The sequence below is a fragment of the Trichomonas vaginalis genome, chromosome IV (genome assembly GCF_026262505.1).
Source record: "Trichomonas vaginalis G3 chromosome IV, whole genome shotgun sequence".
In the NCBI taxonomy this organism is placed as follows: Eukaryota; Parabasalia; order Trichomonadida; family Trichomonadidae; genus Trichomonas; species Trichomonas vaginalis.
This window is the reverse complement of record NC_067206.1, coordinates 28,116,398-28,140,160: the sequence shown is the minus strand read 5'-3', so window position 1 is coordinate 28,140,160 and position 23,763 is coordinate 28,116,398. Positions and strand designations below refer to the sequence as shown.

Sequence of the window (23,763 nt, the reverse complement as noted above, 5' to 3'; positions counted from 1 at the left end):
AAACTTCAAAATCACCATATAAATGGAAAATAAGATGGGTGATTATTTCATTCAGATTGAATCAAGCCAAAAACATATTTCCATTTTATATGTCTTGCAGGCAAAGGTAAAACATACCCGGATATAAATAACTTCCTTATCTTGGGTCTTAGATTATAAAATCTTCGAAATGATATGTTTGCTTGATATAATGAGTGAATAAATATCTTCTTGTAAAGTCTTCACACTAGTATATCAGCCTTTATGAAGATGAGCTTGTTGCCATATCAAAAATCTTGATAAAGATCCGACTCTTTTTATTTGAAATGATATTTTTGGAGTTCCTGTTTATACCTGTGAATAAAAGTGACATTTCTCCTTCAATCCTGGTGGAGAATTTAATTACAGTTACATTGATAATGAAATGATGGTTAAATCATTAGTATTGATAAAGTCTTGTATATATGTGCTTAATGAAATATTTGTTGGAAAAAGTATTTTAAATTCCAAAATGAAGGAATTCACAATGAACTATCCCATGATTGAAAGAGGAAATCATGTTAAAGAATCATGCTTATTCACAATTGTATTAAACTCTCAAAGAATCACAACTCAAAAGCTTAAATTAATCATATTCTGTCGAAAAATATATGAAAAATATCTCATCAACTTATCCGATGATACAATTGAAATATATATTAACTTTTTATGCAATGACACAGGCAATATCTTTGCTCGATTTATTGAAGAAGGAATTTTGAATTTTCCCATTGATAGAAATCATTACCGGGATCTATTTGAAATAGGAAGATATCTTGGCATAGATATTATAATCGACGTTTTCCGCGAGTATACAAAAACATTTAAGGAAATTAATTTAGAAAATTTCCATGATGTTTTAGAATTAGCAGAATTTGACAACAACATGGAAAAAATCAATGAATGTATCACATTTATTGCTTCAAATATGTATAAATTAGGAGAGGATTTTATTCTTTCAACCCTGTTTTCCAATGGATATGATTTTTCCGAAAGAGTTTTTACATCAAGCTCATTAAGAACCAAATCAGATGATTCAATGTGCAATATAATACTGAATTTAAGCGCGAAAAACAGTTCTTTCATTTTACTTTTGAATTACGCCAAAGTCGAAAATTGTTCAGCAAATATCTTAAACAGGATGTATAATTTTTCAGTAGAAAACAACTTGGAGTCAATAACAAACAAAGTATTTTTCACAGCACTCAGTCGCAAGTCTTCTACTAGTAATTCACCGGTAAAATCAAATATTTCAGAATCAAATAATTCTCGTAATTTCAAGAGAACTGAAAATAAACCATCTCAGCCTTCCTTTAAGAAATATTCAACCGAAATCATTCATTACCAAGGTACCATTCAAGATAAAAAGCTTGATTCTGATTCAATTATAGAGCATGCAGAAATTAAAACTAATGACAAGCTTTCTGAAAAAATTGATAACATTGATACTCAAACAGAGTCTACGGATAATCAAACTGCAAATCCAACAACTGATGAAATAACACATGATGATGAAACTTATCAAAAGCTTGAAAATCTTGCTAAAAGAAATAATATAAACGCAATAAAATCATTGGTCAATCATGATAAAGAATTTATTCATAAGGATATCGTTCTAACTGCTGCCAAGAAGGGAAATTTAAATCTTATTTCACAATTAAGAAAAATAAACCCGCAATTCTTATTAAGAAGAGATCAAGATGAAAATACAATTGCTCATATTTTTGCAATGAATGGCAATTTACAGGGATTTAAAATGGTATTTAATTTGTTTGATGTTAATGATACAAATAAGCATCAATGGACATTCTTACATTTCGCAGCATATTACAAGCAGCCAAATATTTGCGCGCTTTTATTAGCTGATGATAGTATTGAAAAAAATTTACTTAATGAAGATGGTAATACTCCTCTTGATTTGGCAAACCAGAAAAACAATGAATCAATAATTAAAATCCTTAAGGAAAATAATTGCAAATAAACAATTAATTTTTAGTATTATTGAATATATGAATATCTTATACTCCCTTTAAAAAATAAATCATAATTCAGGTCATTAATAAGTGGAAGGATCAATAGGTTCAAGTGCTAGAGAAGTACATTTTCAGACTTTATTCAAAGTCATAATCTGATTTAACAAAGAAAAATCATTAATTATTTTGGTGAAAGCAAATTGAGCATTATTAGTTTTAATAATTACTTGCGTATCTATCTTCTACTACTATATATAATGCATTAACAACATCAATTGCATATGTGATATGCACCGCAATATAGGATTTGAGGCGAACCAATTCAAATTGAGGTGATGGAAAAAATTCCTCTCAACATAAGGATGCAGACTTGGCAATTCTGAGGTCATTTTGGCAATTCTTAAAAAATTTCCGGCGAAATTGGCGCCCTTCGGACGCCAATTTCGCCCGATAAGATAAAAAAAAAAAGGTAGTGGGGCCTCCAGGCACTTCGTGCCCTCTAGCCCCGAAGATGTTTAGTATAAGTGAAGTATAAAATGAGGTTTTTTTGTATATAGGGGGCTTCCCAGGCACTTCGTGCCTTCTAGCCCTAAAAATTTTTGAAAGTCGTTGTCGTTGACTTTTCGGTAGAGGACTCAAAATAGTATAACTATGTCCGGACAAGTAAGGGTCTATCGTCGCTACAGAAAAGTTACGGGCGTTCAAGGAAGTATACTTTGAGAAGCCTTTTCTTCCTTATAGAATGAGATAGGATGGTTATTTTACAAAACCGACAAGACCTTAACCGAGTAGTTTTCATGTTTTGTCACTTTTCTGTCACTTTTCAGGTAAAAACATTTTTATTATATATATAAAATGAATTTTACAAAACCACCGTTACCCTTCTTTGGAAATAAGAGTAGATGTAAAGATATTCTATTGACAGAACTTAAGAAACTACCGAATGGTCTAACATTTGTAGATTTGTTCGGTGGAAGTTTCTATATATCTCATTTGTGCCATACTGTATTTCCTGACTCAAAGATTATATGCAATGACTTCGACAACTATATGAACCGTCTCAAACATATACCAGACACTAACAAAATATTGAAAGAGTTAAAAGAAAAGATACCTATAGGTAAGATGGAACGTATACCATTAGATAAGAAAAATACTGTCAGAGAGGTTTTGAAAAAAGCAGAGTATATTGACTGGGATAGTATATCTTCTAGACTATTATATAGTGGTTCTATAAGAGTTCATGACATTGAAACACTTATGTCAAACGTTTTATATCTTAACTATACAAAGGTTTTCAAAGAGAACATAGAAAAATATACTGAGGGTATAGAGTTTGTGAGATGTCATTGGACAGAGTTGTATGAAAAATTTAAAGACAAGGAAAATGTTTTCTTTATAGTAGACCCGCCGTTCTATAACACATATGATTTTCAATACCAAGTAGACTGGACTTTGAGAGACTCTTTAGAAACTTTAGACGTTTTACATAACCATCCATGCTTTTACTTTACATCCAATAAAAGTGGCTTGGAAACCGTTATGAGATGGTTAGAGGACATACATGACTATGAGTTTAGATACGATAAGATAGAATATGAGAGAGGTCCTATAAACCGGAAAAAGTGTCATAACAAAGAAATTTTATTGGTAAGTAAATGTGGTTTGAAATAGGACTACTTGTTTTAGGTTTTTTCCATTGTGTCATTTACTTATTTGACGTGGCAGAAAGATATAGAGAATATGAAGATGAACCAATGCCAGCAAATGTTCAGCATATGTACTCGTAAGAGATATTTTTATCTAATATTAAATGGACGCACAGAACTTAGCGAATGCACAGCAACCTGGACAACCAAACCCAGAGAATATTCCAAATGAAGTTAGAATACAAACTGCAATGGCAAACTATGGTCAGGTGCCAACAGATGTACAAATGCAAACTGCCATGTCAAATGACGCTGCGTTAGGTTTGCCACCATGGTATGCAAATATGAGATGGAAAGAGTTTTATACAAACCCTGAAGTGGGATATAAACAACTCTATGCAGATGACGCGAACACAGGAGTTGACCCAGAATATGTTTTCTACCAGAGGAGAAATAGAATGTATGAGCTCCAGTTAAAAAATGCTATGGAACTCAACAGGAAACGTAAGAGACTAGGCGGACATTAGATTTTTACATATAGTAAAATGGGTTTCTTTGGAAGAATAGGAAACTTCTTTCGAAATGTTGGAAGAGGTATATGGAATGGAATAAAATCTGTCGGAAGAGGAATTTGGAACGGAGTCAAAAATATTGGTAAAAGAGTAGGTCAGTTCGTTGGTATTATACCTAAAGACCCTGAACCAGAAGAACAAGCTCCTGTTATACAACAGCCTGAACCTGCACCACAGTCTAGTTGGCAACCAAATCCAACACCTCAACCGTATTAAAAGATTATATTTTTACCGTTCGATAGTAGTTGTATATGAGACTAAGTTCTAAGTAAAACGCATGGTATAATGGAATTATTCTCTTTCTTCCATCTGTTGTAAACCATACTTGAAAGTCTGAAATACTTCCACTCGGCGGTTCATATAGCTTTGTAGGTTTTTCGTAAAAGTCATTTGCCAAGCATAAAAAAGAGTTTTGTGCACCAGAAAATGAAGCATGAACTATAATAGCATCTGAGTCGAAAACATTTTCATATGTTCCATTAGGGTTTTCGACTTCATAAAAGTCCGGGTGTACTGGATATGCTGCAGGCTGATTTAACATCCTCAAAAAATCTATACCATGCCAAGTTGTTATATTTTGTAGAAATATAAACGTTTTCTCCAAGGTCTTCTATTCTATTGATTTTAACAGTTGCATTTTTCCTGTCATATATAATATCGAGATGGTACTCTCCTTCGTCAATGTTGTACTGTTTTGCATATTCGAGATAGATATCGTTTATTTTTTCTTGAAAAGCTTGAAGAGTTGTTTCTAAGTTTACAAACAAACTAACTTGTAAAAGTTTTCCCTGTTCAAATTTCTCATACGTACGTTTTTCTTTGTTATAGTATCGAACTTCAAAACCGACCGTAAATGGGAAACCATGTATGGCTTCTGAAATGAACTTCATTCTACGAAAGCCAACAGCTTTTGTGACGGATGGGTCTCTTAACCATCTCAATGGGTAGTCAAAACGATAGCCTTCATGCTTTACGGTCTCTGTCTCAAACTTTTGACCGACATTCGTAAAAAGTTCATCTAATGGTTTAGTTGTAGCAACTCTTGAATTTTCTTTTTCTATTGAAAGCATATTTTATCTAGAATAAAAATGTCGAATGAAACAGTGTCTATGAGAGAAATACAACACAACCGACAACTCATTGTACAAGCTCTAAATAAGAACACAACAAACTTTTCAAACTATTCTAAGATATCTGAGTCATTGAAAGAAGGAAACTTAAAACTGACAATGAACCCAATGACAGATGAGTTTCTGTTTCAAGACAATAGGAACCATACTGTCTGTGTAAATCCAACAAAAGGAACTTTAAACGAGAAACCTATAGATGAACTTCTTTTGAAAGCAGATGTTGACAACAAAGCTGACAAAGAGTATGTCATTGAAAAAGTTCAAGAAGAACATGACAGAGCAGATGCAACATATGCAACAAAAGAGGATGTTGAAAAGAAAGCTGACAAAGAGTATGTCATTGAAAAAGTTCAAGAAGAACATGACAGAGCAGATGCAACATATGCAACAAAAGAACATACTCATCCTGAACTAGCAGACAAAACATATGTTGACAATAAAATGTCAAGTGAAGTGACAAGAGCTGAAAACGAATATTCTAAAAAGACTCATACACATACCATTGCAAATATTACAAACTTACAAGAAACCTTAAACAGGAAAAGTGACGTTGGACATACACATACCATTGCAAATATTACAAACTTACAAGAAACCTTAAACAGGAAAAGTGACGTTGGACATACACATACCATTGCAAATATTACAAACTTACAAGAAACCTTAAACAGGAAAAGTGACGTTGGACATACACATACCATTGCAAATATTACAAACTTACAAGAAACCTTAAACAGGAAAAGTGACGTTGGACATACACACGATTTCTTCGCAACTGTTGGTATAGAAAATATTGAAGGAACGGTTGAAGGAGCTGGTGGGGATGTATTAGATTGGAAACCTCCTAACTTTCCACAAGGTTTAACATCGGAAGAAGACATAACAACGATGAGATACATTAGATGTAGAAATGTCTATGTCATGGAGGATGAAAACAAAGTTAAATTCACTGCTCAAGATTTATATGATAAAAAAGCTGACAAAACAGAGCTTCAAACATTAAAGATTGAAATACTTCAAACAGTATATCCTATAGGTTCTATTTATACGTCAATGAACTCTACCAGACCAGAAGTAGTACTTGGTTTTGGAACTTGGACTCAAATAGTCGACAGGTTTTTGTATTGTGCAAACTCTTCAAAGGAAACAGGTGGAAGTAAAACGATTTCAGGTGAAAACTTACCTGCACACAGTCACTACATAGATTTAAGTACATCTCAAGCAGGTTGGCATAAGCATAGATTTTGGGATTGGTCAGCAATGAAAAAAGGTAAAGGATATGATGTTAAAGACAACGTTCAGTTTGCTATAAATTGTTTCTGGGGTAACACACAGGGAGAAGGAAACCATACACATCGCGTTTCAGGATATACACAAACAACGGGACAAAGTAAAGACTACATGCCACCTTACATGACAGTTTACGCATGGTATAGAATTGCTTAGTCGTCATTTTCAACTTCTTTAGCATATTCGTCAGGAGTTGTCTTATATTTGTTAGGAACTGTCTTTGAAAGTATACCACCTTGAACTTTGACAAGTTTGAAACGAGGTCTGACAATAGTAGTTTTATCTTCTGCTTGCAGTCTGTACATTTTGCCATGTTTGCCTAAAACTTCATAATATTCTCTTGTATACTTTCTTCTATTTTTACGAACACGAACGTGAGTACCTGTCGGGTTCCCATTGTTGTCATAGTCAATAGTATTTTCATATGGGTCGCGTTTAGGTATTTCTATTTTTACTTTGTCACCTTTCTGAAGTTTGAAGCCTGGCATTCTTTCTTGTTTGTCTCTTTTGACTAAACTATTAAATATATAGTCTTTCTCTAAGTCAGGGTTGTTTTTCATTTCTTCGGGGAGTGGTTTCCCAAACCTTTTTGTTTACGGGTATTGTAAATATTTAAAACTTGTCTCATCTTTGCCATGGAGAAGTGTCTATATTTGTCGTCATATGACATTTCATTTGCTTCACCACCTTGTGGTTGATTTAAGTCTCTTAAGATTTTTATACAACTGTCAATGACACCAAGAGCAGAATGGTTTTGGTCGACAATGAAATATTGGTTTACATTTTTTGAACGCAGATAGTTTTTAATATCGTCTGATTTGAAAGAACTTTCATAGTCAGATGTCAGTTTTGTTGGATGGTATTTGTCAACGAATATTGTCAAAGCAGTTTTCACATCTAAAATATTTTTGGACTGTAATGGTATGGCTTCACAGTATCTTGTGTTTTGACCGACAAATATTAGCCAGTATGGAGGTCCATCTGTTCTAACTCTCGGAATGTTTTCCAAGATATCCATAAACCAAGCATTTGGTGTTGAACTAAAGATTTTTATCATGAGTGCTTTCTTTGTCGCTTTAGAAACATACGGGTCCTTGTTTGGATTCGTCATTTTTAACCCATAAGAAATGGGTTTATTTGGCGCATTAGCAGGAGTCGCATCTAGATTTTTGCCCGCAGTGGGAACAATAGCCAGAGGTGCATTTGGAATTGGAAGGAAGATTTTGAGTACATTAGGTATACTGAAAGAGAAAGCACAACCTATTATACAAACTGTACAGAAAGGTTGGGAGGTAGCACGAGATGCAGCAAATCTTATTCCAAATCCTGAAACAAGAGGAAAAGTTCAAGGATGGATGGACAATGTAGGAAGACAAGCAGGAAACTACTATAACAAAGCAAATGACTACTATAACCAAGCAGGACACTATATGGACCAAGGTGAAAGATTCTTTAACAGAGGATATAACCATGCACAACAGTGGGTAAACAACAACCAACCTCAACCGCCTCAAACGTGGGGAATGTAAAGTTTTTTACTGAGATGAAATGAACAATACAGCATTGAGACAAATGGGTTCAAGATGGATTTGTCGGCTTCCAGCAGTTACACAACGTGTTTGTCAAGTTCTTCCTATACCTCAGGAAGTTTTAGACCGACTTAAAAAAACCTCAACAACCAGTTGAAAACAAACCAAACTAAAAAATTTTTTACTGAGATGAAATGACCGAAGAAGTTGAAACGGTAGATTTGACACCACAAAACAAAAAGTTCAGAAACCATTGTCAAAACCTGTCAAAGAACTTACAGATGAAGAGAAAAATTCAATAATAGAAAGTGCTAGGTCTGGAAATACAAATCCTAACTACAAAGTCACTTTTCATAAAAATGGAACGGCAAGTATCTCAAAAAAGAAACAGACTCTCACAAATAAAATATTGAAGTCTGAAGGAGCTTTCGAGACAACAGATGGAAAAGTTTACTTCACTGACCAACAGTTCATTATAGAACATCTCATTGACTTAGAGTCGAAATATTCTAAACTTTACAACAAACACAAAAAGTTTGAAAGGAAAAACAGAAACAAATGGCATATGACATTTATGAAGATGTTGACGACACAACTGTTCCTGCAAGTGAGGTAAAGTCAAAGGAACCAAAAAGTGACGAAAAACCAATAGAAGAAGGGAAGCCAAAAACTGAAGATAAACCAAAACCAAAGGTTAGTTTCAATACTAAACCAAGTCAACCTTCATTAGCTGGTATGGGTTGGCGTCAAAGACTTATGGCAGCAGGCGGTTATGTAAAGTAAAGGAAAAAACATTTTTTTATTTTTATAAAAATGCCCCCATATAGAATGGACAGAAGGTCTGCTAGAATAAAAGCAGAGTTAGAAAGATATGGCTGGAGAGTTTCAAAGAAGTTTAAATATAGGAAGGGAAGACCCATAAAAGTCTATGACAAATTGTCTGGTCTTCGCTATGAAATGGACTTAGAAACAGCACGCGCAAATTATCCAAACAGACTAGAGAGGTTAGAAGAAGAACGTCTTATGGACATGCCTTTCGATGTTAGTGAACCGCAAGTTGAAGGACACGACGGCTTTGCCAGATTCTACTGGAAACATGACGAACAATTGCATCCTTTGAGAAGGAAAAAAGGAAAAGGTGAAGACGCACATGCTCCCATGGAAAGAACAAGATATGCATATGAAAAGTACCGTGAAGTTAGAAGCCAAATTACATCTGGGCGAACCTTTACAGTAAACTTTGACGAAGGAAAGAACAAAGAAGGCTTCATGGGAGTACTTGCTGCAATTCAAGACGGAAATAAGAAAGGATACAATCTCAGACTAACCGTAAAAGATTTGGATGGTCACATTTACTATGCACATGGCAATGTCACAACAGCTGCACAACTTCTTGACGCTTTCAAGACTACAAAGAGAGAACAAATGGTTGATTCCGACTCAGACATTTTGAATGCAATTGAAGGAATTGCAAGCGTGAAGTTCGAATGGTACCAACCTAACCCTCAAGCAGTCAGACAACATGCTGGATACTTCCCCTTCAGAAATAAGTCTGACATTAACCTGACAAGGTATGGAATTTACAATTCAATTGAAACAATTGTCAATGAACCTTGTATTCTTAGTTAGTATACAAGTCTCGTGTACTGAGGCACTGCGTTCCTTAGTACGCAATACTTGTGAATTTGACACTTTACAAAACCGTTAACGTATATTTTACAACACAAACACAAACACCAACTTAACCTTAAATATTTATAAAGCCGCCAACCACTTCACCTTACTACTGTAAAAATAAACGTTCTCACTTACAAAAGTATTGCAACTCTTCCCATTGCTGTGCTTCACACAATAGTTCATATTCTTCAGTATCGCTGCTGTCGCTCCAATCGTCAGAGTCAAAGTCACTGTCAAAATAAATGTTAGTAAGTTTTGACAAAGCTAATGAAACACGTTTACCGTTTGTATCGTATGCTTGTATAAACTTTCCATTCTTCATTCCTTCATAAACGCTCAAACTAACTTTACCCTTTCTCCCTCGTATCTGATAGAATGTATTTTCACGAGGAACGAAGAACAAATTCTTGAACTCATGACCGTTGTAGTTTGTTATCTCAATAGTTTTCGTCATTTACATCCAAATAAAAAAAAATAAAATAAAAAATAAACTTAAAAATTAATGATATCACCACCCTCACACGTATGAAAACATAGCACAAAAATAAATTTAGGTGAAGTGGTGAATCTCACCTCTTTTTTCACCCGTTGAATTCATTGCTTTATAACTCTCTTCCTTTCTCCAACTCTTCTAACTTCTTCTTAGTTTCAGCAATGTTGTCCTCATGAAGTTTAATCTTTCTCAAAATTCCTTCTCTATCTAATGGTTGCTTTATCTTTCTAAACTGAACTCTACCATCCTTCATAGTATGAACGTAAAAACCTTCTGGAACCGCTCCTGATTTAATGTATTCTACCAAAAACTTTTGTTTCATTGCTTCAGTGACTTTAGTCGTCATTTCAATCAAATAAAAATGTTCAAATAAAATAAAAATAACGTTATTTTTTCAGTAAGGAAACGCAGGAGTTTTACGATTTATTTGAGGAGTAGGTTCTGGTTTAAATGTTGGAGTCGGTTTAGGAGTTGACTTTTGAACAGGAGTTTGTACTTCCATAGGTTCAGGAGTCATTGAAGGTTGCTTGTGAAGGCGTTGGTTTTGCGAAGGTGTGGAGTTTGTTTAACTTCAGCTACTTCAGTATTATTTATAACATTTGCTTTATTTCTTTTCAACATCATAACTGCTCCTGCTGTAGCTAGCAAACCTAGTGGGAGACCATATCTTATATAAGGACTTGACCAAATGCTATTTTTGACAGGAGCTGGTGGAACACCTAACCTTGGTGAGACTGCTCTTTGCCATTGTGCAGCTCGTAAGAAATATTCAATAGGTGCTCCATAATCGTTTGGTAAAGTTTGTTTCATAGATGGTGAAGGTTCACGAGAGCTTGATGAAGAACTCATTTATAAGCTTTAAAAATAAACGTTCATCCTTTATTCCTCACTGTCGTCGTGCTAAGTTATAGTCGTCAAGTCTTATTATTGGTATGCCTGACTGTCTTACTTGTATTGCAAAGCAACAATCCCTCATAAATCCAATAAGTGGCTTTGGTACATTTTCAGTTGCTAGTTCAATAGGTCCTTTAACAGACAATTTGTATGTTATTGGAGCAGTAGATGTTTGACCTTGCTGGAAGCAAAAGTCCACTTCTGTTGGAAAACCACATAAGAAATGTGTGTTGTCATAGCTATCCCATTTATGTTCCACACTACCATCATCCACCAATGACCTCATAACATCTTCATTAAATCCTATCATATCATTGTTTGTATTGCAAGCGTTCGCAACCATTTCATAAAATACAGGTCCATATGATTTTTCAGGTTCTGCAGGCATATTTCCATAAGCTCCCATGGAAAGCTGAAGATATTTAAACTTAGGGTTCTCAAAATTAACATAATAGTTGTCTTTCTTTCTAAATAGTGCCCAAATACTTTTAACATTAATAGGCGTATAAGCTGCTGTAAATGTTGCACTTGAACTATCTGTATTCTTTGAGAATGAACCGTCCATAGGAATCCAATCCATAACTTTAACAGGAAAACATAAAGCCTCGTTTGTATAATGTTCTACAAGTTCTGTATAAATGTTAGGGTCTAAAGAGAATGACTTTGGATGAATGAAACATTCATTAAAATCCATCTTTGTTCGAAATAGTTGCTGGGTTACAGTTGTAATAGTAACTGTTCCACTAGCTTCTACTGCCTTCGTTATCATAGTGAATGGTTCATTCCATGGAACAAATTTATTTGTCGGTGGATTTGAATCTGAAGCAAATGCAACTTTAAGAGTTGGATTGAAAGCAATGATATCATTTACAGATATAGATGTGCATTGTAAGGCGTCGCTACTGAACTTTACTTTAAGCTGAATGTTTCCTGCAAAAGCTGGAATAAATCGAATAGCTTCTAATGGAAGGAATCTTCTAACAGGAATTCTTAAACGAAGCTTAAAATCAAATGATTTTCCTGCTGTAATTGGACCACTAACAATTTGTCCTGTTCTGCATGTTCCCGAATGACTCCATACATCTTCATGTCGAGTCTTTGAGAAAACATCTACTTTCTTTATTTGTTCGGTAGTTTGTGAGTTTGAAGTTATATATGCTTCTTCTCTTGCGTTGTCTTGAGAATATACGATACGACCATTTGCAAGGATTTGATATCCAGCAACTGCATAGAAAGCGTCATCGAAACCAATCCAAAATCCTGGTGGGTTTGTTTTATTGGAACCTGAACCAATTTCTTTATCTACAATAAATTGACCTTCCATTTTATACGTAATGAATGTATTGTAAAGGTCCAACATATTTTCACCAGGAGGTGAGAGATTGAATGTTACCCATGTGTTATCTTTAGCAGTTCCAGGTTGTGATGGAATCTTTGCGTCAGAATATTTTCTATTAGTGTCACCAATTTGAACTGCATTGTCTATGATATCGAAATATGAGCGAATCTGATGAATATGCTCTGCTGGAGTAAATTCGTTTAACTGTTCGTTCTGCATGTATTTACTTCAGATAAAAATATCTATTTACTTCATTATTCTCACTCTTCTTCTTGGCATTCGTGGTGGAAGTTGTTTCTTGACATTTTCAATGAACTGTACATTCTCTTTTGTCTCAACTTCTTTCACTGGCGGGTCAGGGTTCTTTGACTCGGTTTGTTTTTCAATGAAATTCACGAACTTTGCAATAAGCTCTTGGTTCGTTATTGAAAGTACATCTGGCTTCTTTTCTTCTGTTCTATTGACTTTTCAGTTTGAACAGAAGGTTTTATATGGGCTTCGTGGACTTCACCCTTGCCATGCACCTTAATGTTGTCGCTCTCTGCATTCGCTAATGGAACCTTTCTTTTTCTTACGTATATTTTACCATCTTTACTCTGACTTACGTAATAGAAAGGATGTTGTATTCCTCTTGCGTCATTTAATATAATAGACTCTCGCTCTGATTTTGACAAGCTCATTTTACATCGGTTAAAGTTTTAATTTAGTTTTTTATCTGCAGTCAAATGACTCAGACAAGCCCTACGGACAAGACCCAAGGGTCATAGATGTTGAAGCATTGAAGAAAGAAATTCGCGAGCAAATTTTATCCGAACTGAAGGAACAAAAACAAGAACAAAAGCCAGAGAGACCAAAGAGAAAACTTAGTGAAAAACAACTAGCTGCATTAGCTGCTGGAAGACAGAAGAACCCACGTTTGCTGGCGAAAAAAGCTAGAGAAGAAGCAAAAGCTAAAGAAGCTGAAGCAAAGAAAGAGTAAATGGTTTATTTTTATCCGAACTAAATGTATAGACAAATACCTTTATCTGTTGCGTTCAGTAGTGAAAACCCTGACGTCAAAATAAAGGGGAACAGAGTAACGTTTAAGTTTCCAACAGACTGGATTGTGAACATAAATGAAGAGAAGTACATTGGCATAACATCTATGTATATAACACGTGCTTTCAGAAAGGTTGACTTTATACTTCAAGTCGAGATAGAAAATGACGAACAGTCTTTAAGCGCCCAAAACATTCACATATACAAATACTTTAAAGACGATACAACATTGTTGCAATGTATGATTTCATTTAATGAGATGTTCGAGAAAAAGTTCAACATTGAAGTACAAACTTTACAGCCTTTACGTGAGTTTCTTGCACAACTGAAAGAAGAAGGTAGTCAGCCACAACTTATAGACTTTCATTATGAATTTAATGAAAATGAAGATGGAACTCATGACTGTCAATTCATTGTATTCTCACCATTCAATGAAGTCGCTAAAAAGAAAGAAAATCCATTACGTATAAGATTTCAAATCTCCGAACCAAGTGATGATTTTAAGAATGTTTTCAATTATGATGCAATGCTTCCGAGGAAAAATGAATTTTCAAAGATTGTAACACCTGGCATTTGGATAGAAAGCAAGCAATACTTTACTCTAATATAGCCAAAGGAGTTGAAAATGAGTTCATTGGTCATACAAGAACTTCACCACTTCCTAACCCTAAATACTATAAATTAACTGGCTTCAATCGTGAGTTTTGGATAGACATGTTCTCCACTCATGACCATAAATGTCCAGTGTTCTTGCCTCCAGATGGAAGGACTGTCTCTACATTGAAGCACAACTCTTAAACTCTACCATCGCAGTATTGTAAAATCTACGCTAGCTTTATTTTTATCACGAATGACCTCATTGCTGACAAAAATAAGCCGCTAGCGGCAAGGGCGAAGCCCATGACCTCAGAACTTCAACTTACGAATAAAGCTTGTTTTAGTCGTTATTGAAAAGTTGAACTTTTCAGCAAAGCAAGGTTGACATGACTTACATAAGTCGAATGCAATCTCTTGACCATCATAAAGTGCTTTGTAAAGTTTCATTAAACTGAACTCAGAGTCTTTGTCATATGTTCCAACAGGTATGTGAATGTTCTTATCTTCATTGTAATAGCATTGTATAGCTTCAGGAAACATTTCATTAGCGGTTAAAGCAATAACATCTTGCTTCACGCCTTTCATTCTGCAGTGAAATGCAACTTCATTTAAATCGTTAGTGAGTAAGTCTATGTAGGTCTTCTTTCCACAGAAAATACTTTTATAAGCTAAACTTTGTTTTCCAGGTGTTATTTCTGCAAAGTCGCTATGAAATTGACCAAGGTTCTTTCCTATAAGTTCGCGACCATATCTCTTCTTAAACTCTGCTGCAAGCTTTGGGATGTCTTCATTATATAAGTGCATACTGTCGGTATCCTGGTAAAAGATTTGAAGTCCCATGTCCTCTGCAGTACAGAATACTTCATTCATAATACGTTTTGACATAGACAGAATATTAACACCAAGTGGACAGAAGTTAAAGTGTCTGCAAATGCTTTTCGTTAGCTTGAAAATAGTTTTATCTGAACCATCCAAACCTTCGAACTTCACTATATGGTTGTAATTTCTTATAGCATATCTTATAGCATCTTTGTCATTTACTATGGTTATTTTTGACTCAATAGGAGATAGAATAGTTTTGCCATAAATGCTGTTCAGAATGAGTTTTATAATTTCTTGTAAGGGTTTCCTTCTTTCTTATACTTTAACCTTAACTCAAACAACTTCTTTACTTCATCTCTTATTCTCATATCTCTGTTTCCATCGTAATAGTATCCTTGCAACACTTCACATTTGACACCTTGATATTTTATGAGGTCTTGTAATGTTATATGGTCAACATACATGAGACAGCAAGTGTTTGAACTTCTTGGAACGTTAAGTTCTGGATTTAGTTCAGGGTCGCAAACTATTAAATGAAAGTGTCTGGGTATACCAATCTCTGTTATCTTAATGAGAACAAAGAAGCCAGACATAAACTTTTCACCAATGGGTTCCTTTTGGTCGTCATCGAATAAATGTCTCATGAGATACTCTGTGCTTAACATTTCTTCCTTCAATACTTTTGGAATACCTTCTAAAGTATAAAGTCTTGCTATAGCTGAAGGATATAATGAAATAGTGTCTAAGTCAGCAATGAGTTTCTTTTTGCTCTTTTGTTTCATGTTATCTGACAACATACATCTTCCACCTTGAATGCATCTCGAAATAAATTCTCTTGGTTTATTTGAGAGGTCATAAAGATTTCCATTCGGGAAGTATACTCTGTTCTCAAACAATTTGTTAGCAATAGAACAAATACTAACGTAGTCATAAACGTTTAAATCAAACTCTTTCAATAAGTCATTGCGGAACTTTACAAAACCTTCTCTTAAAATTCTTACATCTTGTTTGCAGTAAAACGTGCTATATTTTTCTAAGTCGAAGTGGTTTTCATCTATTCTGCAACCTTTGATGGAATCTATGTTCTTCATAAATGTATCTGCATCATGGATAAACTTACATGCTTCAGAAATGACACCAGTTCTGTTGTCATTTGCTAACAAAACACTGCTGTAGTAGTTATATGGAAATACTTCTTTCGGTCCTGTTTGTAAGTTAAACATAGCAGGAAATAGTTTAAGCTTCTTATTTATAACACTGTAAGAGTCTTTTATAATAATTGCCCGTCCTTTATATAACCAGTTATTTGCATTGTTCGTGAACCTTTAATGATGGGAGTTCCTTTCACTTCTGTCATGTGTCTTAAGATGAAGTTTATGTCATAACTGAGGTTATGGAAATATATTAAACTCTTGTCAGGAAGTCTTTCCAAAAATTCTGTTGCACAGTTTTGACCCCAAATACTTTCACTAACTGAACCATCTTCACTGTCATAACAGATGTTAAAAGCTTTATGAAAGCCATCCGTACTACACTCAAAGTCAGCAAAGAAAACGTGCTCAGGAATGAATTTACATTTAGCTTTATTTACTTCTTTTGACTCTGCTTTCTTCTTCAGTTGTACACAATACTTTGGAGCATATGTCAAATCTTTAAATGGTGCAAGGTTCTGTTTATATAAGTCAGTAGTATATGTGAAAAGTTCTCCATAAGAAATAGGTTCGAAATATTTGCACTCCCACAATGTTTTCATAACATCCCATAACGGTGTTGTTCTATCATAACGAACTACATATTTATCTTCTCTCTTTGTATAAATCTTCATCTGTTTCTCAATGTTCATTCCACCACACTCCTTCAAGATTTCTATATAGTTTCGAATGAAATATGTTGTCATTGGTAATCTTTCATTTAGCATGTAGTGGTCTTCAACAAGAAGTAAGTCAATAGTTCTAACAGTTTCGCATTCTTTTGGTATGTATCTCTTTATTTCATTATGTCTTGAGTCATTGAAATAACCAATGGTAACATTAAATGCTATACCTGTTGCGTCAGAAATTTCTTGTACTTTACTTTGAGGAAAGTCTCTAACACGAATGACTTCTCTCATGTGGTCAATAGTTTCTTCATTTACTCCAGCCTGAATGCAAGCATAAACGAACAATTGTCTCTGTCATAAGTGTTGCAGTTCTTTTGTTCAGTTCATTGAAGATTTGGTAGCGTTCAAGATTTATAGGTAATGTGCAAAGATACTTCCAGAACTGACCGCTTCTCTTCTTATAAAACTTCTTTTCACCATTATCTTTCCAAAAGCTTTCTATAAGTGCTGGGTTTCCTGTTTGCTTAAGAGCTTCCAAAATGGCTTTCTGGTCATTTGTCAGTGTGCTTTCATCTCTATATGGTCTCTTTTTTGGTTTGCCTTTCTTTACATCTGACATCGTTAAGCCTTCATATTCTGTTAAATCATACATCTTTATTTCGGTAAGATTCTTTATGTTTGTCAAGAAGAAGTCATAGTGCATTTCAACAATACCTGCAGCATTTGCTTCTATCTCTGATATAAAGTTCTCCTTCAAGAGCTGATGTAGTAATGTTCCAATATTATTGAGGTTTAACGTAGAACATTCATACTTTCCACCAAGTTTATAACATACCATCCATCTTTGTTGCGAATTTATTTTAATTTTCTCTAAGAGTCTCATGAAAACCTTACCGAAATGTTTGTGTAAGTAGTCTCTGTTTGGTTCATCTAAAGCTTCGATGTTAAAGTCAATGAGTCTATTGCCTGACTTCACATTCCTCTTCCTATTTTCTTCATCTTTCTTTAACCATCTCTCACCTTCTTTTGGTTTGTCGTCAATGGAACGAATGACATCGTTAGCTTTACGAACTTGTTCTATAGCACTTTTAAACATCTCTCTTCTCTGTTGTTTCAGTGTGTCGTCTCTTCTTCTTGTTTCACCAACGTTCGCATGGGCTACGCCCGCGCCGTCATGCGGCTTTGTTATGTCAAACATTTCTCTTCTTACTTCATGAGGTATTGAACGTCTATGATATAAGTCAATAGCAACGTCATTTAAAGGAAATGTTTTGTTATTAATGTAATCATGAATTCTATCATAAGTTATTTCACCATTATAGTCATTGAGGATGTCAGCGAGTGCCTTTTTGTTTGTTGCGTAATGTTTTGCAACATCTATGTTAGCTTCTGTAAGAAGTTGTTTTATTTCCGAGTGTTCTAACTTAGACAACTTCCGATACATCTTTAGTAGGAAATAAAAAAAATATTTTTGAAAAAATTAGATTAGATTTTTTTAAGTTATTTTTCAAAATAATTTAATATTTTTATTTTAATGAAACACATGCAAGATTGCAAGTTCTTTTCATACAATGCTCTCGCTACTGCCATCAAGAATGAGTTCAATAATGCTTCAAACGTCAATGTTATCTTTAACAAGAAGTTTGTGAAAGAATCTAAGTTTGGTCAGTATGTCAGACCATTAGCTATTGTCATTGACCGCAAACGTTATACTTCACAAGAGTTAGCAGTAGTTTTGAAACAAAAGAGTTTCTTCGTGAATGTCAAAGATACTCATTATACTGTCATAAAGAACTCCAACATTGACTTCTTCAGTATTGCTATGAATCTTTCCGAACAGAAAGAATATAAGAAGGGTGAAACAAATGTGAAATATTATCCTTCATCTCTGAAGACAATAACGAACAAAGATGTTATACAGAAATTCTTACCAAAGGTTGAAGAAGCTTCTATTGACATTGACGAAGGAAGTGAAATGGTTGAAGAAATTGACCCTGACGTCATTTAAGCAAAAATATATTTTTGGTGAAGAGGTGAGATTTCACCTAGCCGCTTTGCGGCTCTGACCCTTTGGGTCTGTTTTTTCACCTCATTCTCTCTTCGTTAATGTTGTCGTGACTTCATTCTTCCTCTTTGAAGTTATCGAAATATTCTGTTATTTTTTCCTTCAGTAATGTTAAGTCTTCTTTGAATGTAAGTATTGTGCAACCTTTGATGTCATAGTGTGTTTGAGGAAGAGTATTTTTGACAATTTCCTTTATTTGCTCATTCGGTGTCATTGAAATCGGTAAGTTTTCACGATAGAACCAGTTTCTGTCAGATTTGTAAATCTTAGCAAGGTCGTAAAAGCTTTTGTTGTTTCTTCTCACTAAATGCAACATAACCATATCTTTATCTTCTTCATTTTCCATCTCTTCAGTATAAATCATATACTTATAACTCTTTTCCTTTCCTTTTGGTACCGAACGTGGTATTCTTTTCTGAATGCTTTTGTCTTTGGATTCAATGACTTCATCTTTTGCTTGAAGTTTCTTTTCCATCTGTTCGCGTTCTGCTTTATATAGTTCATCTAACATCATGAAAATATAACAAGCGTAACGAGGTGAAGCCCACATTGCTACAGCGTTTACTAAAAGTCTATGAACATAATATCCTTTCAAACCAGGAGCCAAATTTTTACGATTTTCGTACGGAATCTCTTCCCTCGGTTTTCCGAGGGAAGCAATCATATGAGGAAATTCTTCTAAAAGTTCTTTTGCCTGTTGGTTTTCAAACCAATGATATGCTTGCTTTGTAGAACGAAGAGCATTCATTATACTTTGCATTTGGTACATGTCGTCTTTGACAGAACGAATGAGTCTCAATTGTTTGTTATATTGTATGTACTCGTATTCTTCATTTATGGCTTCATGAACGATAGCAGTTGTTGTGTTCTCTGATGTTGACATATCTGTCCTTACATACAGGATAAAAAAATAAATAAAATAAAAACTAACTTTATTTTTTTTGAGATAAACACTATTTCTTCACAACATTAAATTTTATCCTGTATGAAATGACTTTAAAAAGATTATTGACTGACTTCGAATACTATCTCATTGACGCACTGACAGACCCTCAAAACTGTGTTGAAAGTTCTTTAAGCTTTAAGATTGAAGGTACGACGCATTTTGTCTTCACTTACGTATTGAAAGAATATGACCGTTATCATAACGAAGTGAATCAAACACTAATAAAATTTGTAGATAAAAAATTGGTTAACAATGAATATTTTAAACGTGAAGACCCAAACACTGCTGGAGATGATGAAGAATACAGACAAGTTATTGAAAAAAATAACGCAAGATTAGATGCAATAGAAAAGAAGTTTAATGAATGTCTTACAAACACGTATGAATATCTTATGCAGTGGGAAGCCAGATGGAAATAAATTTACGTCAAATATGCAATTTATAAAATCTTATGTCGACAGGCTACGTAGCACAGTGGTCTAAGGTGGTGTTATGGAGGGTCAGGGTCTGTGGTTCGAACCGCGACAGCGCCGTATTTTCTTATTTTCTTTATTTGTCTTGTTTGTCGTGAATAAAAAGTATCATAAAAGTGCTCTATCTTCCACGGGAATACATAAAAAATTTACTTTATTTCTTCTTTATTTCTTCTTTATTTCTTTGTTCCCGTGGAAGAAGGGTTTTGCTATTTTTTCTCAGCCGAAATCAACGATTTTTTCATTTTTGGAATCCTTAGCGAATGAGGAATCTTTTCTCTCGTGGAAGCTTTGACCAAAAATATATTATAGGTGAAGAGGTGAGATGTCACCTCTTTTTTCACCCTAGTTATTTTATAAACGTTTTACATGGTAAACGTTATTTTTTTAAATTTTGTGAAAACTCAACGGTTTGACACAAGCCCTAAAAATTATTTTACTCAGAATTTTGTTGCTAAATTCAATAAAAATAATGTTTAGGTGAAGAGGTGACATCTCACCTCTTTTTTCACCTCTTTTTTCACCTCTTTTTTCACCTCTTGAATTTTCGTGAATTTCCTTAAGATAGAAAAAATAACGCTAATTTTATTTTTATTTATTTTTTATTTTGTATAAAAGATATGATTTCAACAATCGGCACAACAACAATTCAAGCCGCGAACGGCGGGACTCTGTCCACAACAACTTCACCAAACTCGTTAGTCATGAATCCTACGTCAATGTTAGTAGAAATGAAAAGCTTCATTCCTTCTTCATTTACTTTCGAAACAAAAATCCAGAAGATAAAGCAAGAACTTTTAACAAGTAATTTAGACTGTAGTGCGAAAGATGAAACAAATGAACAGTATCTTTATGAAATGCAGGACATTATTGACCATTTACCTAAACTACCTGAAATTCAGCATCAAAAACTCACTATTCCTGAATTCGACGAAATTGAAGTCAAAACAACTGACTCAGTAGAAATAAAGAAGTTCATACGTAAAGTAAATTATGAATTCCTTGGTTTTCATTGCAACCATAAAGTTATGGACAAAGATTGCGATATGGTATATAAAAACATTTCTGACATATATAAATCTGAGGAGTTTAAGACTTACGATAACTTTGTTTCATTAGTTGCTGAATGTGTATGGCAGATAAGAGATAAAGATAGAAGAGGCAAAGTATGGAACGAACAAATAAGACCCGCTATGTTTGAGATGAAGAAAACCATTGACGCCTTAGTTGTTCTAGCAGGTAAGGTTTCAATGTATAACGCAAAAATGAACCCGCAATGTTCAAAATGTAAAGCAGGAATAAGGAAATATAACTACTCCGTCAAAGAGATAGAAAGAATGAGAAACGACTATGCAGACTTAAAGAAAGAAGCAGAAAAGCCAGCAGAAGATAAAATGGACATGTTAGCATTTCTGAACAAAAACTATCCAACAGCAGAAGATTTCCTTCTATCTGACGTCAAGAAGAAATATAAAGAGACTTTCGGCATTGTTAAAACTTTTGATATCCTCAGCGAAGAAATAGAAGCTACGAAATTGTTTAGGATTTCAAATATACATCGTACAATTCATGTAAAACGTTTATAAAATAACTAGGGTGAGAAAACAGGTGAAAAAACGGGTGACATCTCACCTCTTCACCTATAATATATTTTTTGGTGAATTCAATAAAAATAAGCCGCTAGCGGCAAGGGCGAAGCCCATGAGTTCATTTACTCACAATATTTTTGTACAAAACGACCCCAAACTTTTAACTTCTTTTCTGCAGCTTCAAATGCTATCTTAGCGAGTTCATATTCTCTAAATTCTCTCTTTAAATCTTCTTGTTCCCATTGGTCTAGTTCGTATGGAGAATCTCTATAACCATAATATATCTCACGTTCATGTTCTAATTGTTTTTCACACATTTTTCCAACTTCTTCTTCGAACAAAGGTTTAGCATTCTCCACTGTATCTTCGAGTTCTTCTTCATCTAACTTCTCATGAACTTTCTTGTCTATGGAGTCCATAATATCTTTGACATAAAATGCATACTTTACAGAGCACCATTCAGCAACAAAATGAACGAGGTCAGCATGTATGTAAATACCTTTGAATTCATTCATAACGCCCTTAGTAAGCTCATAAAATGCTTGTTTTGAGGTTGAGCCACTTTTGGCTCGACCGTATTCTTTCAACCAAAACTCAAGAATTTCCTGCATTTAGCACTATTGAGAAATCTGTTTAAATGGTTTAACTTTCCTGCTTCTCTCGCCATCTTTGTTGCATTAATGTAACCATCCTTGTCTCTACGTAAGACTTCAATACCATTATAAGTGCCTTTTGTGAATGTTTCACCATTAGATTTGTTCGTGAATGTTTTTGCTTCGACTGACATTTCTGTTCTTACATACAAAATAAAAAAATATTTTATAAAAAATTAGCGTTATTTTTTCTATCTTAAGGAAATTCACGAAAATTCAAGAGGTGAAAAAAGAGGTGAAAAAACGGGTGACATCTCACCTCTTCACCTAAACATTATTTTTGGTGTAAATTTATGAAAACATTAATAATTTCATGACTGTTCTCATTCATGTCTGATTTACATCCAACGAAAAAGTTTAGAAGAATTTTCTTATTCTTTCTGGCATGTTTTTATCTTTCCAGTACTCCCGCTCTAATGGTCCCAGATGAGTTGGTTTAAATTCTCTCAAGTTCTTAGATGGTATAACATCTTCAACGCCTCCTTCATATCTTACTTTATAAGTGTCATCGTTTATGTTGTAGCCAAGTATTTCAATAACCACTCCTCGCTTTGCTTCGTCAATGGTTTCAGCAAGTTTGCCATTACTACTTTCAACAACTTTATGTCGAGGGTAAAACGTATGGAGTCGTCAGCAGCTTTTATAAGATATCCATTACCTTGCGTAGAGTCTACGATATAATAGTTTCTACTTAACCTTAAACGTTTCTTTGTCAATGGTTTGTCGTCAAGAACTACACGAACTTTTGTACCAGGAATGAGGGTAAATTGTGTTGAATTTCTGATATTTTGTGTTTGGCTTCGTTTCTTTTGTATATACTTTTCTTCTTGTTGTTGTGTCATTGAATTTGGTGTATGTCCTGTTGTAGAATGTGTTGAGGAATTATATACTTCGAGAAAATGTTTCATTGTTTCTTCGGTAAAGTCTCGCTCTTGATTTAAATCTCTGAGAGTCCTTATGAAGCGGTTTATGATGCCGAGTATGTTATGGTTATGGTCTTCAGTAGTGTAGTGAGTTATGTTATGCTTAATGAGAAATCTGTGATTTCATTGCTGAGGTATGCACTGTCTTGGTCTGATGTTAAAGTACTTGGGTTATGTTCTGCTACAAACTTTTGTAAAACTCTTAACACTTCATGAGTTCCTTTATTTCTCATTGGATATGCATATGCTTTACGAGTGTTAACATTAATGAAGA

General features: G+C 34.3%; 12 protein-coding genes and 4 pseudogenes across 16 annotated transcripts, besides 3 other annotated features; 7 read left to right on the top strand and 9 right to left on the bottom strand.

Annotated features, from left to right (window-relative positions):
* Window positions 1–490: 490 nt before the first annotated feature.
* TVAGG3_0182720 (proteasome regulatory particle assembly) lies at window positions 491–1,999 on the top strand (the record flags this gene model as incomplete). The annotated part of the gene is made up of 1 exon (XM_001316828.1): window positions 491–1,999. One exon carries the CDS (start codon window positions 491–493, stop codon window positions 1,997–1,999), a length of 1,509 nt encoding a protein of 502 aa, XP_001316863.1.
* A 2,433-nt stretch (window positions 2,000–4,432) lies between these two features.
* TVAGG3_0182710 lies at window positions 4,433–5,282 on the bottom strand (annotated as a pseudogene). The gene has a single exon. A coding segment is annotated over exon 1 (850 nt).
* Window positions 5,283–6,347: 1,065 nt separating this feature from the next.
* Window positions 6,348–23,763: part of a mobile genetic element that runs on past the window's edge.
* Window positions 7,760–8,161, top strand: TVAGG3_0182700 (uncharacterized protein; the record flags this gene model as incomplete). Its single annotated transcript, XM_051225682.1, has 1 exon — window positions 7,760–8,161. One exon carries the CDS (start codon window positions 7,760–7,762, stop codon window positions 8,159–8,161), a length of 402 nt encoding a protein of 133 aa, XP_051110668.1.
* Window positions 8,356–8,944, top strand: TVAGG3_0182690 (annotated as a pseudogene). The gene has a single exon. A coding segment is annotated over exon 1 (589 nt).
* Window positions 8,990–9,790, top strand: TVAGG3_0182680 (uncharacterized protein; the record flags this gene model as incomplete). The annotated part of the gene is made up of 1 exon (XM_051225681.1): window positions 8,990–9,790. One exon carries the CDS (start codon window positions 8,990–8,992, stop codon window positions 9,788–9,790), a length of 801 nt encoding a protein of 266 aa, XP_051110667.1.
* Window positions 9,785–23,763: part of a mobile genetic element that runs on past the window's edge.
* Window positions 9,791–10,424: a terminal%2Cinverted (terminal inverted repeat of Maverick-1A transposon ID:TVAGG3_0182500).
* TVAGG3_0182670 (uncharacterized protein) lies at window positions 10,939–11,180 on the bottom strand (the record flags this gene model as incomplete). The annotated part of the gene is made up of 1 exon (XM_051225680.1): window positions 10,939–11,180. A coding segment is annotated over one exon (242 nt), but the record flags the coding sequence as incomplete, so codon positions are not given.
* Window positions 11,211–12,783, bottom strand: TVAGG3_0182660 (annotated as a pseudogene). The gene has a single exon. A coding segment is annotated over exon 1 (1,573 nt).
* On the bottom strand, window positions 13,052–13,262 carry TVAGG3_0182650 (uncharacterized protein; the record flags this gene model as incomplete). The annotated part of the gene is made up of 1 exon (XM_051225679.1): window positions 13,052–13,262. A coding segment is annotated over one exon (211 nt), but the record flags the coding sequence as incomplete, so codon positions are not given.
* On the top strand, window positions 13,568–14,148 carry TVAGG3_0182640 (uncharacterized protein; the record flags this gene model as incomplete). The annotated part of the gene is made up of 1 exon (XM_051225678.1): window positions 13,568–14,148. A coding segment is annotated over one exon (581 nt), but the record flags the coding sequence as incomplete, so codon positions are not given.
* Window positions 14,509–15,069, bottom strand: TVAGG3_0182630 (organellar and viral DNA polymerase type B; the record flags this gene model as incomplete). The annotated part of the gene is made up of 1 exon (XM_051225677.1): window positions 14,509–15,069. The coding sequence occupies one exon, from the start codon at window positions 15,067–15,069 to the stop codon at window positions 14,509–14,511; it is 561 nt and encodes a 186-aa protein (XP_051110663.1).
* Window positions 17,320–18,284, bottom strand: TVAGG3_0182620 (organellar and viral DNA polymerase type B; the record flags this gene model as incomplete). The annotated part of the gene is made up of 1 exon (XM_051225676.1): window positions 17,320–18,284. A coding segment is annotated over one exon (965 nt), but the record flags the coding sequence as incomplete, so codon positions are not given.
* Window positions 18,375–18,848, top strand: TVAGG3_0182610 (uncharacterized protein; the record flags this gene model as incomplete). The annotated part of the gene is made up of 1 exon (XM_051225675.1): window positions 18,375–18,848. The coding sequence occupies one exon, from the start codon at window positions 18,375–18,377 to the stop codon at window positions 18,846–18,848; it is 474 nt and encodes a 157-aa protein (XP_051110661.1).
* Window positions 18,961–19,788, bottom strand: TVAGG3_0182600 (KilA, N-terminal/APSES-type HTH, DNA-binding family; the record flags this gene model as incomplete). Its single annotated transcript, XM_051225674.1, has 1 exon — window positions 18,961–19,788. One exon carries the CDS (start codon window positions 19,786–19,788, stop codon window positions 18,961–18,963), a length of 828 nt encoding a protein of 275 aa, XP_051110660.1.
* On the top strand, window positions 20,945–21,910 carry TVAGG3_0182590 (organellar and viral DNA polymerase type B; the record flags this gene model as incomplete). The annotated part of the gene is made up of 1 exon (XM_001328880.2): window positions 20,945–21,910. One exon carries the CDS (start codon window positions 20,945–20,947, stop codon window positions 21,908–21,910), a length of 966 nt encoding a protein of 321 aa, XP_001328915.2.
* On the bottom strand, window positions 22,036–22,524 carry TVAGG3_0182580 (uncharacterized protein; the record flags this gene model as incomplete). The annotated part of the gene is made up of 1 exon (XM_051225673.1): window positions 22,036–22,524. The coding sequence occupies one exon, from the start codon at window positions 22,522–22,524 to the stop codon at window positions 22,036–22,038; it is 489 nt and encodes a 162-aa protein (XP_051110659.1).
* On the bottom strand, window positions 23,013–23,722 carry TVAGG3_0182570 (annotated as a pseudogene). Its single transcript has one exon. A coding segment is annotated over exon 1 (710 nt).